This window comes from Poeciliopsis prolifica, unplaced genomic scaffold (genome assembly GCF_027474105.1).
Source record: "Poeciliopsis prolifica strain line A6 unplaced genomic scaffold, Auburn_PproV2 SCAFFOLD276, whole genome shotgun sequence".
In the NCBI taxonomy this organism is placed as follows: Eukaryota; Metazoa; Chordata; class Actinopteri; order Cyprinodontiformes; family Poeciliidae; genus Poeciliopsis; species Poeciliopsis prolifica.
Genome location: NW_026562651.1, coordinates 56,801 through 74,576, shown reverse-complemented (window position 1 = coordinate 74,576; position 17,776 = coordinate 56,801). Strand labels below are relative to the sequence as shown.

The 17,776-nt window shown below is 37.3% G+C and overlaps 1 protein-coding gene across 1 annotated transcript in view; it reads right to left on the bottom strand.

The window, feature by feature from the left end:
- Positions 1-7,096: 7,096 nt before the first annotated feature.
- Positions 7,097-17,776, bottom strand: part of LOC129357653 (cell adhesion molecule 3-like) — a 35,410-nt gene continuing 24,730 nt past the window's right edge. The window contains exons 3-4 of the mRNA XM_055026744.1: positions 16,700-16,852; positions 7,097-7,364 (exon numbers count right to left, since the gene is read on the bottom strand). Coding sequence (XP_054882719.1) covers positions 7,219-7,364; positions 16,700-16,852 — 299 coding nt within the window. The 3' untranslated portion in view covers positions 7,097-7,218. The remainder of the gene's footprint in view (positions 7,365-16,699; positions 16,853-17,776) is intronic.

Sequence of the window (17,776 nt, the reverse complement as noted above, 5' to 3'; positions counted from 1 at the left end):
TGTTTGAACCTAAAGTGGTTTATGTGTGTTAGTTTGTCATTCCAGCAATGACTGATTGGTGTTGTGCAATGTCAGGACAGCTGGGTGAGGCCTGAAACACGCCATCATTCATAGTTGATTCCCTTTAAATCTCTCTTTGTGTGCTTGTGTTTCTAAAGGGCACATTCACCAAAACTCCAAAAATACACCATGGATGTCTGTGTTACTTTTGAATCCAGCCCTTCTAGTCATGATTAATGACCGGCTTTGCATCTTCCAGCTGTCTCTTGGTTATTTCAGTTTGCACACATAATGTGTATCTGACTCTGCAAGCCACCTACAGTTACAGGGAAAAGAAAGTTTCCATTAATATTGATACAGAAGAAAAAACTCACAGGTCAGTGCATGACTCAGTAGGTTGTAGAACCACCTTTATCAGCAGTAGCTTTAAGTACCTTTTTCTGGGATTTTTATAAGAATCTCTGTTTCTTTCCACAGATCTTTAGAGGTGTGTTATCACATTGCAGTAAGTTCAAACTCTAGATTTTTATTTGACCTTTTTTTCTCTTCTTTTTCAGCTCTTCCTTGTCAGATTGGTAATGTTTTTCAGACAGTTTAGAGCAAGATTCAGCAGTTGGATGGATGGCCTCCCACTTGACTTTGTGGTACTTTGGCAAGCATCGTTGACTCTGTTATTTCAAATTGCTGTTGCAAAAAACGAGCCCGACTAATCCCACCACCAACACCGTGCCTCACCGTCCATTTCTACTTTGCTCCAACATGTTCCAAACATTTTGAGAATTCCTAAAATGTAGCTTCGTATATCAAAGTTTTGCTGCCACATAACTTTTTAGAGAAACTTTTTCTGGCTTTTCTAACTGTATTAACATAAAATTTTACATTCGACATGCAAACTGGGGGCTGAAGAGTTTGAGAAGGCGATCTCAGGTTTTTGAAATTCCCCTTCCTCTGTGGTGGCAGTTTTTAAATAGTAGGTGAATAATCTATGAAGCATGATGGATTTCAAATGACTTAGAAGCAGCTTTATAGTCCTTCCCAGATTGATGTCTAACAACAATTCTTCTCGAAGATTACTGCCATTGTCTTTCCACCACGTCATTGTATTAACACACACCTGCAAGCTTCAGGCCTGCTGATAACACCTTATGCTGATTCAAGTGTTTTAATTAGCATCGCATTGCTTTCTTTTCCCCATAACTAGACCACATAGATTTGTCTTGTCTGATATTTGCAACAAAATTGTCTTTTTTTTTTAGGAATCTCCCAACAACAACAGTCCAGGCGATTCAGATGGTGCATAATCCAGCAGCATGTCTGGTGTTTGATCAGCCAAAAAGGACACCTATCACTCTGTTGCTCATTGACCTTCACCAGCTGCCATCAAGTTTAAGTCACTAAAATTTCCATCAGCAACTACAAGGAACTAAATCCTGTCACAAACACTTTCACTTCTTCCCACCATGCAGTAATTTCAGAATTAAAACACTTTGTCTGTATTTAAGATACCATTTCGTTGCTTTGTACATGTGACAGTGCAATGACAATAAAGTTGAATTCTATTCTATTCTATTCTAAATACAGCAAGAAAATCCATCTATACTTTTATAAAATATTGAATAGTCATTTCATAAGAGAAAATGTCACTTTATTACACTCCAAACTGCTGATCCTTCACCTTTTTGTCTTTCTACATATATTTCTTTTTTTAGAGAGCCAGGATCCATCACAGCACTTTTCCTTTTATGGTCCCTGCTAGCATGGTGTTTTACTTTAAATGAAATATAAGATACCTCACCAGCTTGTGCAGTACAAGTCATTTGAATTTCAGACATTTTGTGATATTTCTACACTGCAGTCAGAAGGAAAATGTTTTACATCGAAAATCTTTGGTTAAAAAGTGTCTCTGAAATAGGTTTTATTTGGCACTTATCACGATTTTCATAAAGGCCTCCAGCAAGAAAATTTAAATCTTTTCTGATCAAAGTGACAAAGAGAAACAGACAGTACTATGAAACAGCTGGAGATGTAATTTAAGTGTGACTGAACTAAGTTTGATTTGGTCTACAGCAATGCTTCAGTGGGCAGGTGGCATGTGGAAAAATAACATCCATAAGAATGGATGGATGCAAGGTTTTCTCCCAAAAACAACATTGCCTGCAGCGTTACACTGCCTCTGCTGGGTTTCCTCCTTCACATCCTGAATCATGAATCCAACTACTCCTCATGTAAGCTGACCTGGCTATCCACATGAACACTCACACGTTAACATCCTTCATGGCTAGAGGCACCCTGATCAATTTGCTGTTACATGAACTACTTATATGTAACATTCTTGGATGTACTGGATGCTTAGAGACCTTTTTGGAGCAGCTTTCAGAACCAAATCAAAATGACAAATTAATTAAAATGCCAAATGAAAACGAGAAATTGATTTCCCACTTAAGATGAGACACTTGTCATGCACAGTTAAAGTGAAAAACAAATTTACCACCGGAAAATAAATAAGCTGCAGTGAATACATGTGAACAACCCTTAAAATATTTGGTTGAATCAATCACCTTTTGATTGAGATTGACCAGTTTTTTTGACTTTACATTTGGCGTCCATCAAGGTGAATTTGTTTCCAGCAGGACTGAGTTGACATTTACCCATTTGCCACTTTCAGATAAATATATCGCTTGCAAAAAAGTGACAAAAGGTTAAAAGGGTGTCGCTGAGAGGGAAGGTTAAAAACATCCACGGCATTGTATTTACACACTGTGCCACAATGATGGGGGTGAAAAATAATTGGAGAAAATGTGACCTCCAGTAATATCTGTGGTGTTCTACATTTGAAAACAATCCCCTTTACTCCTCATATGTGTCTTGACAGAAGAGTAAATCTGAAGGTAGAAGCATTTCTCCCAAACCTTGTAGGAGAATGTGTTATTGTCTGATGAAACCAACCGTGAATGTTTGGATCGTAATTCCAAATTCTATATATGGCACAAACACAACACTGCAAGAACACAATGTCTTCAGTTAATAAAGACGCCAATAGTATTTTCTTCACACAGACTCTTAGGTCCATTTGAGTGAAATTATCAATAATTGCAATTGCTATTTCATCTTGGCCCAAAACCTATTGCTGTCTGCAAGACAGTAGATAATGAAGCATGATTTTATTTTGTAGTACCACAATATAGCATAGCATAGCATATAGCTAAATCAACTGGAATGTGAAAAAAATGCTATGAAAGGATTTATAATGACATATTTTTGTCCACACCACAAAACAACATTTTAGGTCTTTGTACACTTTTCAGAGCCATGTATCAAAATAACTGCAGGTCTTGGCTGACAATTACTCCTTTCCTTTTTCAGATTGAAGGTTCCCAGTAGAGATGCACCCATCATAGCTTGCTGGCAAGTTTCCAATCGCTGGCCTGCTGACACTGATTTTAACTACCTCCAATTTATCTAAATGAACTATAGAAACACAGAAACATTATTGAAAAATTTTTTGTCATTAATTATTTATGAAGGGAGCACAGATGGCATTATGTCATGTCAGAGAGCAGTTGAAGTCAGACTAATATTTTTCTTTCTACATAAGTGATTGCATTGTTAATATAACTCTGAGATTTCCACGAAAGGTGCTGATTGTTCTGAATTCAAAATGTTTCATGACAGAGCTTGAAACCTGACAGAGGAGCTTTTTGTAGTGTGTTCAACCTTCTTCTATCTGCTTTAGGTCTTGCTCTTAATAACTCTGGTAGCATAAATAAATGAATTGCATCTTGATGTGTCAGAGACAAAATTTATATTATATAACATATTTTTTGATACATTTGATTTCATTTTTAAATTCTCATTCTGAAAATGACTACGGCTCAGGCTTTCTTTCTATGCAATAATTCCCTGAGTAAAGCTTGTTTGGTTAGAACAACACATTTGTGTTTGGCTAATCATAAGAATATTAAATATTTCAGTTTCCAGTCAGTCACTGGTCATGGTCAAAGCAAAAAACAACAACAAAAAAAACCCTAAAAGACAAAAAAAAAACCCTGCCAGTTCTTTCTGGCTACCTGCCCACTTCGGTGCATCCCGTTTCTTCTGCAGACTAGAAAAGTCCCACCTGAGCCTCAGCTGTGGAAATGTTACATCTTATTTGTCTGAGCCTTCACAATCCGGCCACGGTTGAAGGTCCTCACACATTTACAGCTAGCCTTGCAACAAATCACCCTCAAGGTCAGACTGTTGATCTAATGCCAGAAACCGTTGTCACAAAACAATTAATGTTTTCTCTTCACCTGTCAGTGGCCACAATGTTACAGTGCATGTAATCTGCAGCCCATGTACGCTCTGGCTTTGGATATGCTACGCACCCTCCATGTTCCCCAAACACTTAGTTTTTACTTACATCTACAGAAAGAACACAATATATTTTGCAGTGGTATTAAATTATGCAGTGCAGATAAGCCTAAAGTAAATGTAATTCAAAGATAAGAGACCATTTTGTTAACTGATACAGTCCAAAAGAAAAATGCACTTTAAGTTAAGAGAAAGATGAAAAATTCTGGGTGCAGTTAATGATATAAAAATTCATTCCTTTAAAGCTTCAGTAAAGCATTTCTTTTCGGTATTTTGGGTAAACTGAGTCTTCAAGCAGACTTCTAGCCTCTGTAAAAGACACATTCCTCTTCATGCTGCTCCCATTTTTCTCTGTCTCCTGTTTTTAGTTTGCCTGTAACAAAAGGAGCAGATAATCTGTCCTCAGGCGGGCAGCTCTCCCATTCCTTCTTCTCTTTGTGGCTTTAGCCCATTCTTTTGATTCCTTTCAATCCATAATTATAACAACACTGCCAAGGCATCTGGACAAGATGAGCATTTTAGCGCAACAAAGTCTAACTGCAGCATCTTTACATCAATACATCTTTATACTTTTGTATTACTGTATTGTACTTCAATAATTACAATACAAAGCGATACTGAATAGAAGATTCAAAATACTAAACAGAATAATTTATGGAAAGTACAATCTGCTGGCAGAAAGAGGGCGCTGTTCTTCAAGTGCCATCAGTGCTGCAGGTCAGCAGAGCTTCTCATAAGGCAGATGGAGGAAGCAGTGAGAGGGCAGCAGAATTTACACTGCCAACATGTTTGGTCTGCTCACTAAAGCAAAGCAGAAAGCCTCTGAGTACTAAGACAACAACTATTCAGGGGTTTACAGGAAACATGGTGGTAATTTGGAAAGATGCCACCACTGCTGTTACCATAAGTTTGAGTCACAGTCAGCCGATGGCAAACTCAATAATCTGTTTGCCTTTTAGCAACAAAATAAAGGCAGCTTACTCTTTTTTTCCCTCAGGATTTCCCCTCTTTCTCATTCTCTTTTCTGCTCGTTCCTCCCTATTATCTGTAACGAGTAGTCACTGAGCGCGACTTCATGCAAAGCTCTCTCTGTCTCTGTCTTACTGTCCGACCACATCCCTTTAACTTCTCCTCTGCTCTAAAAAGCTTCCGTTGCGCAGCTATCCCCGCTTACATCCGGCCTGTTTTGATTCTCACATTTACAGAGATACTGCAAGAGTAAGAACCAGATCAGTACACGCCTTGGAAAGTTATTCACACCACAAACGTCAATGTGAAGAACCAACACAAAGTAGTACATAATTGGAAGGTGGAATTACTAAAATAAATTATTTATGGTTTTCTCCTAAATGAAAATAAGAAAAAGGTGGGCTTGATAGTACTCTAGTTTTGTTGCACATCTCTTCCTTGTACAGAAAAAGTTCAAGCTCTGTCTGAATTGATAGAGTGTCTGTGAACATCTGTGCTAAGTTTTGCCCCAGATTCTCAAGTGTAATTAAGTCTGGTTCTCTCTACACACTAATATCAGAATCAGATTTATAGCCAAAGTTTCTGCACACAAACAATACATTTGACTTTGGTTCCACTTTGCTCTCTATATAACGGCAGTTAAATATAAATATCTAAACTTGGGAAGGAAAAAAATAATATCCTGGCTGCTTAGGGATGTTTTTTGATGGGAGGTTAACCTCTGACCTCTAGATGTTTTCAACCTGAGTCCAGAAGTAGCAGGTTGTCCTGAATTCAGGAAGAGGGAAAGATTTTGCTTTTGGTTATTTTGTTGAAGATTAATGTAGCCGTATGGATATCTTATAGAAAAATGTACTGGCTAAGCATGGTGTCAACTGCAAAATAATAAATTAATTGTATAGATGGAGAATGAGTAGAAATTAGACATGTAAATATGTATTATGCGGGACGTGTTTGGCTGAGATAATTGGGGATAGAATTAAGCTTTTTTCTTCGTCTTACTCCTTTTTAGATTGCATATGGAAGTTTTGTTTTTCTATGGTTGGTTGTCATGATTATTTTACGTGTTTGAAATGAATAAAGATTTAATTTAATTTCAAACATTCTCCCTGACCTGTCAGCAGTGTTCCTTGGTCTTCTATTTGTTCGCTAATATTCTCTAAAAGACCTCTGAGGTTCTGGAGTTTATACAAAGGTGAACTCTTTTTAATAATTCACAGACTTCTGGAGGCAGTTGGTTGCACTTGATGTTATTTAGAGGTGTTCAAGTGAAGGAGGTTGAGTGCAGGCCACACTTTTAAAACCCATGCATCATTTTCCCTTCAATTTCAGTTTTAATAGAAATTTCTGGTAGTCCTATCACATATAATCCCAGTGAATTATTCTAAAGTTTCTGGCTGTCATGTGATGAACGTGAAAAAGATCAAGAGGGGTAAATACTTCTGTCAGGAATCGTGCACAGCCCCTGGAAAAATCCACATTTACAGGATCAGAGGAGAGAAAAGAGAGGGGAATAGATCCACTCAGCATGTTCCCACTCTCACACAGACAAGCAGCCTGCTCTCACACTTGGACACAAACATTTACAGGTTTAGGTCACATACAGAGACACAAAGCAATATGGCAAGGACACGACACACACGCAGCATGGCTTACACACGCAATAAACTCATATCTGCACGCATATTATTGTCTCACACGTGGAAACACAGCCACATAGACCATAATTATAGATAAACAAGCAGAAGCCACATTGGTGCATCCGACAAAACCTCTCTCTTCCTCCCACAAGGACACAAGTCCAAACCTCAGAGTGCATCAACTTCACTCCAACACACGTTATTTTACCTCAAATAAACACATCATCCACGCATGCATGCAAACTCATTTCCTCTGTCACTCACCTTGCACCTCGATGTCTCCTTTGTACCAGCGCAGCTTGGCAGGGGGCTTGCTGCCCGTGCTGGTGCAGGTGAGGGTGACTTTTTCGCCCTCTGGCACTGGATTTTCAAAGCCAGAGATCTGAGGCGTACCGGGCACACCTGGAGAGAGATAAAGCAGCATAAATAGTGGAGAGTAAGCAGGAGGAACAGGGGAAAACTTTTGTGCTGCAGGGCTCACCTTGTAACCAGAAACAGCAATAACTGAAGGCTTGTGGCAAAGCTTCCAAAAACTGCTGCATATGTTTGCAGAGCTATGGTGAATTGATTTGGGTAAAGCAAAAATGAACAGAACACTGTGATACAGCATCCACTTTACTAAAGACCAGCTTGAATTTATTATATAAGATAGAAGCCAGATAAGGAAAAATAATGATGCAGTGGCTTGTACCCAAAATGCTTCATGGATGTGCACAGCAGCCCAAATGACCTTCCAAGGTATCATACCCATTGCCCAGACTTATTAGTGTTTGTCACGCCTGGTGCACTGGAAGATTTCTCTATTTTGCTGACAAGGGACCAATTAGGGCTATACAGATAATGACTGTTTCCGTCTCAGAGGGAAAACCTGAAGTTACAGTATGGATATGAACCTTCTGGATAGAACACTGGGTTATTTCCAGGAAATTCCTGAGATAGTCGTATCTGAAATTCCAAACATTTGAGTGGATTTTATAATTTTCCATTATCCATATATTAAATATATAGTAGCAATCCAGACAGTTGTTGCTTAAAGTTGAGTGGGCAACATAGGGACAAAACAGAAAACTGATAATGCTGCTTTACAATCACAGGCAAAGTTCTGACATGTTTCTAATATATCCTGGAACATCAGAGCTGTCAAAATCAGACATTTTCCCAAACCTAACCAACTACTTTGCCCAAACTGATCCACACAACAACAAGTGCTCTAAGATCTAAAAGAGCAAATATAAACAACAAAAGCAGCATAAAAAATAGAAAAGAACAGATCAATAAAGCAAGGCGTACAGTCAAGAGTCAACCAGACTCTCCTGATTAAAATTGCACTTGTTCCATCAACATTTAATGCACTATAACAGAGGCTGCTTTTATTTCTGAGACACAAGGTTGAACATGTTCAGGATCCAAACAAGCAAACATCTGATGAGAAGACATTTGGACAGGAAACCTTGAGACAACTTTTTTAAAGTTAGATAATTTACTGTGTCTTTGTTTATGTGCATTCTTTGAAAAGCTTATAGAACAAAAGCCTATCTGGGTTCCAGGAATGAATTTCTTTGCATTTCATACTGTAATGCACAGTTATGCAGAGCAAAATAGACATCTCATAAAAAGTATGTTATTTATTAAAAATAAATAACTGAATTAGTAAGTTTTCTTGGAATGCTGCATTTGGTTTATACCAAACATGTCTTCTGTTCAGGTGTGTAGAAAATATATTTTTTCCAGAAACTCATGGCCTGCTTTTACAATTTCTCTGGCAAACTTTACTTCATCTTAAGGTTTCTTCCTTGCAAATGTCCCAAGAAAGTTAAACTTGTACAGTTTCCATCTGGTTTTACAGCCAACATTTTTATTTCAAAACCCTGCTTTATGTGCCTTGATTCCATTTTTGGCTTTTGGAGACTTCTTTTAGCATGCTGTTGCCTGCTTTCAGGATAAATTTGTTTGAAAAGCCAGACTTCTGCATGTTGAGGGTTATTTTTGAATGTTTTCCACTTGTAGACCATTTTCTATTTCGTAGAGTGGCTGATTTTAAATTCTTTTGACTCCTTTTTAAAAGCCTTACCAGACTAAGCAGCTACAATCTTTTTCACGCTTTCTTTCTTTCTTTATAGCCTCAATGTTTCACTGAAAGGACTTACGGTTTTACAAAACATGCTTGATTTATTCACATTTAGACCCACACAATGCATATAAGATATGCCGACATATATGGCAAGATAAAATACAGTGTGACGGCTTAACACTGGTATTTTTCTGTATGACGACACAAAGATCTGTTCTTCAAATGTCTGAAAACAAAACTAAACAATGAAATGGTGAAGAAAAAAATCTAAATGAAACGTTTTCTGTTGGTAGATGAATCCACTCTGGCAGGTTGGAGATGAAATTGACCATCATGTAAGTTGTAGCTCTATACTTTCTCCAGTTCCTTGCTTAAAAACAGCCTCAAGGAGTTCTAACCTTGAGTCCCAGTTAGAATAAAAATGTGTTGAGAACAGTGAGTCAGTATGGAAATGAGTGGGCAATTTACAAAATAAAAAAACACCAAAGTTTCAAAAAGTTACGGTTTTAAATCCTCAAAATGTGCATCTCATTCCTAACTGGCTACCTGACTGATAGCCAGACTGATAACCAGCTAAATACATGTTTTGTAAAATTAGCATTCTCATTCCATGTTTTTCCAAGCTCACCACAGAACCGAGACAAACTTTATGTTCAATGATAAATATGAACTGTGGAACTGCTGGACCGCAGTGCAATGTCAAGAAAACACTGCAGATAATTAAAATGTCAAATATTTTAGCAACGACGGCATAAATAGCTTCTTATATTAGACAGCTTTTCAACAGTTTGCTGGCTTCAACTTTTAATAAAATAAATAAGTCCAACTCTGCAGGACCTCAGATTTGGCCCGTCAGTGTTGACTACAATCCAAGTTCGGAGCTGGACATTTTATATTGATGTGTTTCCATTTGTAAAGCAGTCTTTAGACCAAATCATATTTCACTGGGAATACGACATGACTTAGTTTAATCGTGACAATTCAACAGGCTGCAAAATCCATTTTGAACGACATTTTACATTTAAATTTTACAATAACAATAAGAGTACACTCTTTCTCTGCTTAACCTTTTCCTTTATTCATGAAGTAAAAGAGGTCAGTCGCCCCAGAGTCTTTCACTCTTGTGACAAATTTGAAATGCTAACCACATTATTTTTTCCAAGACTTGAACACGTGACAAAAGCTTAAAAGAAGCTACCAAAAGGAAATGATTGACAAAAAAAACCCTTCATTAACTCAACAATCCCACAATACTTGTGGCACTCATATTAAGTAGTCTAATATTTGGAGAGAAGCCCCCAAATGGCAGACGACAGTCCGCTGTGATGTTCACAGGAATGCAATTAATTCTACGAGAGGAATAATACGGTGTCGTCTCTTTAAAATGCAATTTCTACAAATCAAATCGAGTTAATACACAGCAAAATGTTGATAATCCAGGTTGACTCAAATCATCAAATCAGGTAGTTTGCAAAATTGAGATCTACTGACAATGTGATGGTGGGATTTACCTTGCTAAAATGTATGAAGTTTCATTCACAGGGTTCTACTGATCATATCAGGATATTTGTAATATGGCAACACAAAGTGGGGAATAATAGTTAAGTGAAGAGAAATTGAAATAAGGTTTTAAAACCCCCCATGAAAGACACTTTTCCTCACAGCATGATGCTGCAACCACCATTTTTCACAGTGGGGCAGAGAAATATAATTTCAAGAGAAATATAATTACTAATTATATTTCTAATTATATTTCTCTTGAAGGCATTTAGCTGCACTGAAATTTATTTGTATCAGTGTAAAAGTGTCTGAATACATATCTGCAATGCATTTTTCATATTTTTATTTGCAACCAAGGAAAAAATAATAAAATTTCTACTTTAAAATAACTACTTTATTTGGGTCTATCACATAAGATCTCAGTGAAGCACAGACGTAATGACGTGAACCGTTTTGAAAAGCAGAACAGACTTCCTTTCATTCAGCTCAGCTGCTCTTCAGAGGTTTCCATGGCCTTCCAGACTGAGATGCATGAAGAGGTCAAACAAAAACCAGAGGCCAAAAGGAACATCAAAACTCTTACAGCCAAACCGAAATTTCATGATGCATGTTTTCTTTCCCAGCAATGTTTTTTCCAAACACAATAAAACCAGAAACATTCTTGCTTAATTACTATCTTAACTTGAAGCACGAGTCAAAGCGAACACAACAAAGGCAGCAACAATAATCCACACATCTTCTCTGCCAAATATTTTAGTAGGCCTCTTCATCACCGCCATTACAGTTGAGGGGATGAGAAGAAAACTTTCTACACTCCATCTGGAGTCACTGTAGGCAGCACTTTCTCCAAGTGCTGGCAGAGTTTACTGTCGTTCTGCTTTTTAAATAATGGAGATTCGTCTGCCATCTTCTTGCAAACTCCCATCTTGTGCATTAAGCCTGGAAAGAAAGCGATGGATATGTATGCATATTTATATATAGTCAGGAAAATAAATATAGTTGAAAGACTGCGAGAAAGATTTGGACAGGAAGGAAAAGGAGGATGAATGTGAGAACGGACGCCAAGAGGAGCAACAAAGAACTTTGTAATTGACAAGATTATGCGCATCTTTCTAAGGAATGAATGAATGAATGGATGAATGGATGAATGAATGGATGAATGAATGAATGGATGAACATACAGATGGATGGAATTTTCTTATAGAACACTAAAAAGTAAATCACTATCTTGGTTGCAAATAAAGGCGGGTCAATTAAGTTCATTAATATCTAGAATTTTTGAATGATGTATATATATATATATTATATATTTTTAATCTGTAAATTAAAACAGTAAAATAAGTAAATAAATTATTACAAAAATATATCAATGCTTAAGCTAAAATATTAAGTTAGTGTTTTAATGCCACTTTCTCCCTATTTTGCTTAGATTGAACTTCAACAGGTCATTTTCACTACAAAACTAACTTTATTTTATGTAGTACTTGTCGTTGATGTTATTACAAAGTACTTTAACGTTACTGCTACATGAGATAAAAACATTGAGCTGGTTTTCCAGATGAGATGATTAAAGAAAATTAGCTTGAGTCATTTGAATGGCAGATTTTCTTTACTTCCTCGCAGCTGAGATTTATGTGATATATTAAAGTAATAAGTCTCAACTATTTCTTTTTTGCACAATTAATATTGCAAATCTTTGGTCACTTTTTTATGAACAGCTGGTTGCAAAAAATAATAATTCTTTGTATTTTTTTTCTAGTATCAGTGAAAAATGCTGTAAATGACAGTTTGTCAGACAGAAAATTATATTTTAGGATCAACAGAGACGCTTAAAGAACTATAAGCTAAAACATTTTGCATTGAGCAGATCTGCTGAAGGCTGATGGATTCCTGTATTTGGTTTCTCAGTCAGGTTTGTGCTGTATTGTTTCTTATTTCCAAAAGACATGCACACACAGTACAACCTGCTGTCACTGCAATGTTGAAGAAAAGCACAAACAATGCGTGAAAATACAGCAAAGTTCCAAATAAGAACCTTTTATGGTTCTCTGTAGTTATATTTAAATGTTTTTACCCGTATGATTTATATTTAAGGGCTGCAGCATCCACAAGGAATGACTAGTGTAAGTTAACTTACTTAAAAACAAACGTGTTACTTAGCTAATAACTTAAGTTCAAATCTTTTATTTTGGAGGTTTTCAGCTCTGTCACCAAACCTGAACATCCATTAAAGACCAACAGGAAAACCTGCTTCAGTTTCCACTTGACTGATGCATTTTTTCATCAGACTCCACCCTGTGCCAGTCAGCATCCAGATGCATCATGTGCAGAAGTGTATTTGTTAATGTGTTACATTACATTCAATCTGTTTTAGCCCACTCTTGTAAGCCAAACTGTAATAAATATACATTTTATATTTGTAAATCAATAAATAAAGGAAGAAAATGTGGTATATAAAGTTTGCAGAGGACCACACGATGTGATCAAGTGGTTGGTGATGCTGCATGACTTGGCTAAATATAATTCACTTGTTATGGATCCCATAATTGAATTTAATGTGTCCATTGGTAACCCTGTTGTTTATCAGAATGCTTCTTTGATATTAGCTCCTCAGAACTGCAGAAATACCCACAAGCAGCACTAAAAAGTGCAGCGAAATAACTGAGGTGTACATCAAAAAAAAATACAAACGTGGTCAATTTTTAATGTACCACCATTTGATGTAGTGCTCTATGTGCGGAAGCTCCCTTGCAGAAAAGTAGCATTGAATATTAATGAGGGAATAATCCTGCCCGCATAGAACTGGCCAGAAAAGTCGTGTTGAGACTCTTCCCTTACATTCACAGAAAGAGAATAAAGCCCCTATAAATTATTTTCAGAACAGAGCACAGGTATGACACAGATTTTGAACTCAACGACACAGTCCTTTAAACTGGCCATACTCAGCAGTTGTGTCTGGATGTGTAATTGTGTGTGCAGGAGTCAAATCATTCACGTCAAAACAAGGTTAAAATACACACAAACAAACAAAGCTCTGCCAAAACCCTCCACATCTCTGCTCAATTTTCCCATGGAGATTCGTGTGTTTTCAACATTTTAGTATACATTTTTAATGGGCCAGCTCTCTCTCGGGGGTCATGAAATATTTAGGAAACGCAGAATACAGTGCCACAGCTGTCAACTACAGTGAATTAAGAAAAAAATAGCTTGAGTCACAATTACAAGAATATGAAATGAAACAGAAAGGAGTGTTTCTCATGTTAATGTAAAATAACAAAGGCAAACCAGGCTTCACTTCTCATCCTTTTTATTAAATATCAACTTAACATTTCTTTTGGCTACTGCTCCCAATGCTGTCCAGGGCAACTACGTTTAATTCCCTCATTAAACCCTGCATCACCGCAAAGCAATCTGAGTAAATAATGTTCGAGAATGCTTCCGCCAATCCCGAATGAATAACGCTAAATTTGAGAGAAGCCCTTTGGCGTTTTTCAAGCAACAGAGCAGCCATGCAATCGTAAGCCATCCCGCTCCACCCTCAACGTTTTAATTCAAGCATTTCTTGCTTTCTACTTGGAGCAGTTTCCAAAAAAGATGAGGCAGAAATCATTGGGAGCTCTGGTCATCATCCAAGAACTTCTTGGCTACTTTCATAGCAGAAACACAAATGAAACTTTTATTTTTCACAAACGAACTTGGAGTTTTAAACATTCTTCTTGTTTAAACAGAAGTTAACATAAAGTTAAACGAACACGAAGAGTCCTCTGTTAAATTTAAAAGTATGTAATTATTGACATGAAATGTGCACAGGCTGTTAGTTAAAACCCAGGAAATCCACACATATGAAGAAATCTACACAAATAAATAAAGAAATAATTACATCAAAGACGAATGACAAAGAATAAGTTTTATCATAAGGTTGCAAACTTTTTAGGAACTCTTTGCTTTTACACATCATCTGAAGCTCATTATGGAAAACCTTTGTAGTGAAAATCTTTTTCATCGTCATCACGATTAAACTGGCTAAAATAATTTGCCCCTACAGGAAGGACTGCTTTCTAACTACTGGCAGGTTTCAAATTTTCTGAGCTCTCAGCACATTTTTACATCCGTTTACTCATTTTATCACTCATTCATCTTCATTCTGCAACTTAACTTATGGAATAATTTGTGTTGATTTATTTGTAGTTGTGGTTAAATTGGGTTATTACTGACATTTGCTTATGAATTTGATGTCAATTGGAACATTAGAGATATAAAAACATAAATGTGTTGAGTAGTTTGTGGCCGTCTGAAAGGAAGGTTTTCGGTCTCGGATTTCAGACACAAGCAAACTGAATCATGTTTATGATTTCTGATTGAACAGGACTCGTGTGGCTATTGTCAGTTTCTCACATGCAGACACAACTGTTAGTCATTTTGTCACTCCATCATTTTGTACTTTTGCAATTGTTGCTTGTACGGTACCCATTTTTCTGTTTATGAAAACTCATCCTTGTTCAATAGTTCTGATTAAACTCTACAAAAGCTCTAAAATATTGTACTCTTGAATTTGTTGTTTATCAATTCCCAGACAGATAAACTGATAGTTAGAAATATGTGGGCAAAATATACATTAGTGAAAAACAAATTAGCGAGGAGTCAAATTAGCCCAGGATGGTGTGAGACATTAGTAAGTCCTGTTGATTGTAAACAAGCCCACCGCAGCCTCTCCAGAATACCAGCACAATCGTGTTTTGCTTTCCAACTCCAAGTCTCCATTGTGGTTGTACTTTAAAGCCATTAACCGTTGCATTGCAGCCTTTCTTTGTTCTTAACAAAACAATAAAATGCAGCCACTGAAACAACAACAACTTTACAAATCAATATCAATATGATAAAGACTATTTGTAGAGGGATGGGGGCAATTAGTGCAATGTCCAATGAGCAGGCACATTCTCTGCTGCCATGGTGACCACAATTTATTGCCTGCTACAGGGACGCATCACAAATAGGAAATAACATTCATCTCACTGAGGATGAATGGAACTGCTTTATCTTTACCAGAGAGTTGTGTGAGGTCGTAGCCTTGCTCAGAGGTTAACAACATAAACAAGGATCAGCATCAAACTGGACGGATATGGAGCTCTGAGACAATGCAAGTCTGCAAGGAAAACTTGTGCTTTCTATGATGTTTTCTAATATGTTACTGAAAGTAGTTTCATAAAAACTCCAATTATCCGAGTCTAATGAAAATAAAGTTGCATCATGTGAGCTTCAGTGTTTTGCACAGACTTAAACTTTAAGATATTTCTGCCTAACTGCGATGATGTCAAGAATTTGTCTTCTAATTTATAGAAACTCAGCACTAAATGGCTAAAGTATAAATACTTTTTTTATAAGTTGCAAAAACAAACGCTGCCAGCAGGGTTAAACTGAACTTGGATCTGAAGCTCAGTGGGATAAATATCCAGCGGTGCATCAAGGGCATTTCGAGTCAGTTAGACAGTTCGTGTTAAACTTCTGCAACCTGATCAGCCTTTATTTTCACCCTGCAGTCCAACAAAAGTAATTACTTTTTCATCGTCAGGAACAACAGGAACCCCATGGAGAATTTTTTATTTTTTTAAAGTGCCAAAAGTCTCGAGTCGTACAATTAAATTTGTCAAAATTCCAAAAGGCGTAGGAGAGAAATTAACACAGACCACCGGCAAGCTGGTTTGTACAAATGTTAGTCAGTCTCAAAGGAGATTGATGACTGACCAGGCAAGCAAGACAGTCACAGTGCAAAGGGAACAAAGCAGCATTTTCAGAATACCTCATCTTGGGAGCTAGTCAAGGCAAAAAGGAGAAAGGAAGACACCTTAATATAAACTTCCCAGAGAGGAATTACCAAGATGGACAGAAGACTGACAGATACGAGTTCTACCAAAAGCCAGAAAGAAGAAAAGGCTGTCTTTGACCAAAAAATCCTACTTAATTCTGAAAGCGTTTTATGAGACACATAGACACACATACCTTTCATTTTTCTTTCTGCTTGAGTTGATATTAAAATATGCCTGACACACAGCTGCAGGGTTTATTTTAAGCCCGCATTAAAAAGTTACAACGTCCAAATCGAGATGACAGTTTGTCTGCCGATGTGGTGCGGCGAAAGCCGTGCTGTTGTGGCGTTTGCGTGACCCACCTAGAACTGTGACGGTCGCCCGGGCCGTGCGGACCGGCATGGTGAAGATGGAGCAGGTGTACTCGCCCTCGTCAGACAGCTGCACGTCGGAGATGTTGATGGAAAGCTCCGTGGGAGTGGAGCGGTGCAGCTGGATGCGGTTATCTCTCAGAGCTGAGGACAAGGAGAGCAAGGTATCAATAATTACAAATGTGCCTTATGACTTGCTAAGGAAGATTTAAGAGCTGTTATGTGAGCATTTCTTTTGTTGGATAAGGTATTTTAGTCCGTCGATGTTCAGCGTGTTTTCCCAAAATATCAAATGAATGGATTTTATTACTTGTGTAAAGCAACATATTTCATTACATGGGCTGAGAAGAGTTCAAAAGCAACCCAAACAGTTAAGACTGAACAACCTTTTAAAAACAAACACGATGTGAAGCAGAACAGTGAGCCTTGTAGCTCCTTTAAACACCCGAGAGAGTTTGCTGACCTGACTCCCAGAGGACACAAGTCAGCAAACTCTCAGTCCCCCCATTTCAGCAAAGAACAACTAACAGATTCTGTTTACAAGACCTGGGAGGTCGATCAGAAATTTATTAAGCACAGATGCCTAAACAAGACCTGAATTTAAAGCTTTAGAGGCTTGAGAGACATGGCCATGTCACAGAACTGGTTCAGATTTTTTTTTTTTTTTTTTTTAAATCAGTTTAAAGGAAATTCTTATTCAAGCAGAAATAAACAAACATGAATCATCTTGTTTTATTGTTGAAAAGTTAAACAGAAAATTAATATTTTTGCCATGTTGGGCAAAATTTCCATCAATTTTCTGAATCTGCATTTTATTGCACAATCCAATGTGCAGCAGCCATAACTAAACGAATAAACTCAACTAGTGTTTTTCATGAGCAACTCAATGAAGACATTTACAAAATTACTTTGAAAAGGAGGATTTAATAGGCTCAAGAACTACAAATGTGCCTTATGAATTGCTAAGGAATTGCTATTCTCTGGATCTCATACCTGCTGCAGGTTTTACGATGCGTTTACTTTGAAAGTTTAAGTTTTGACCTGTGTTGAACTGTAGCATACACAGTT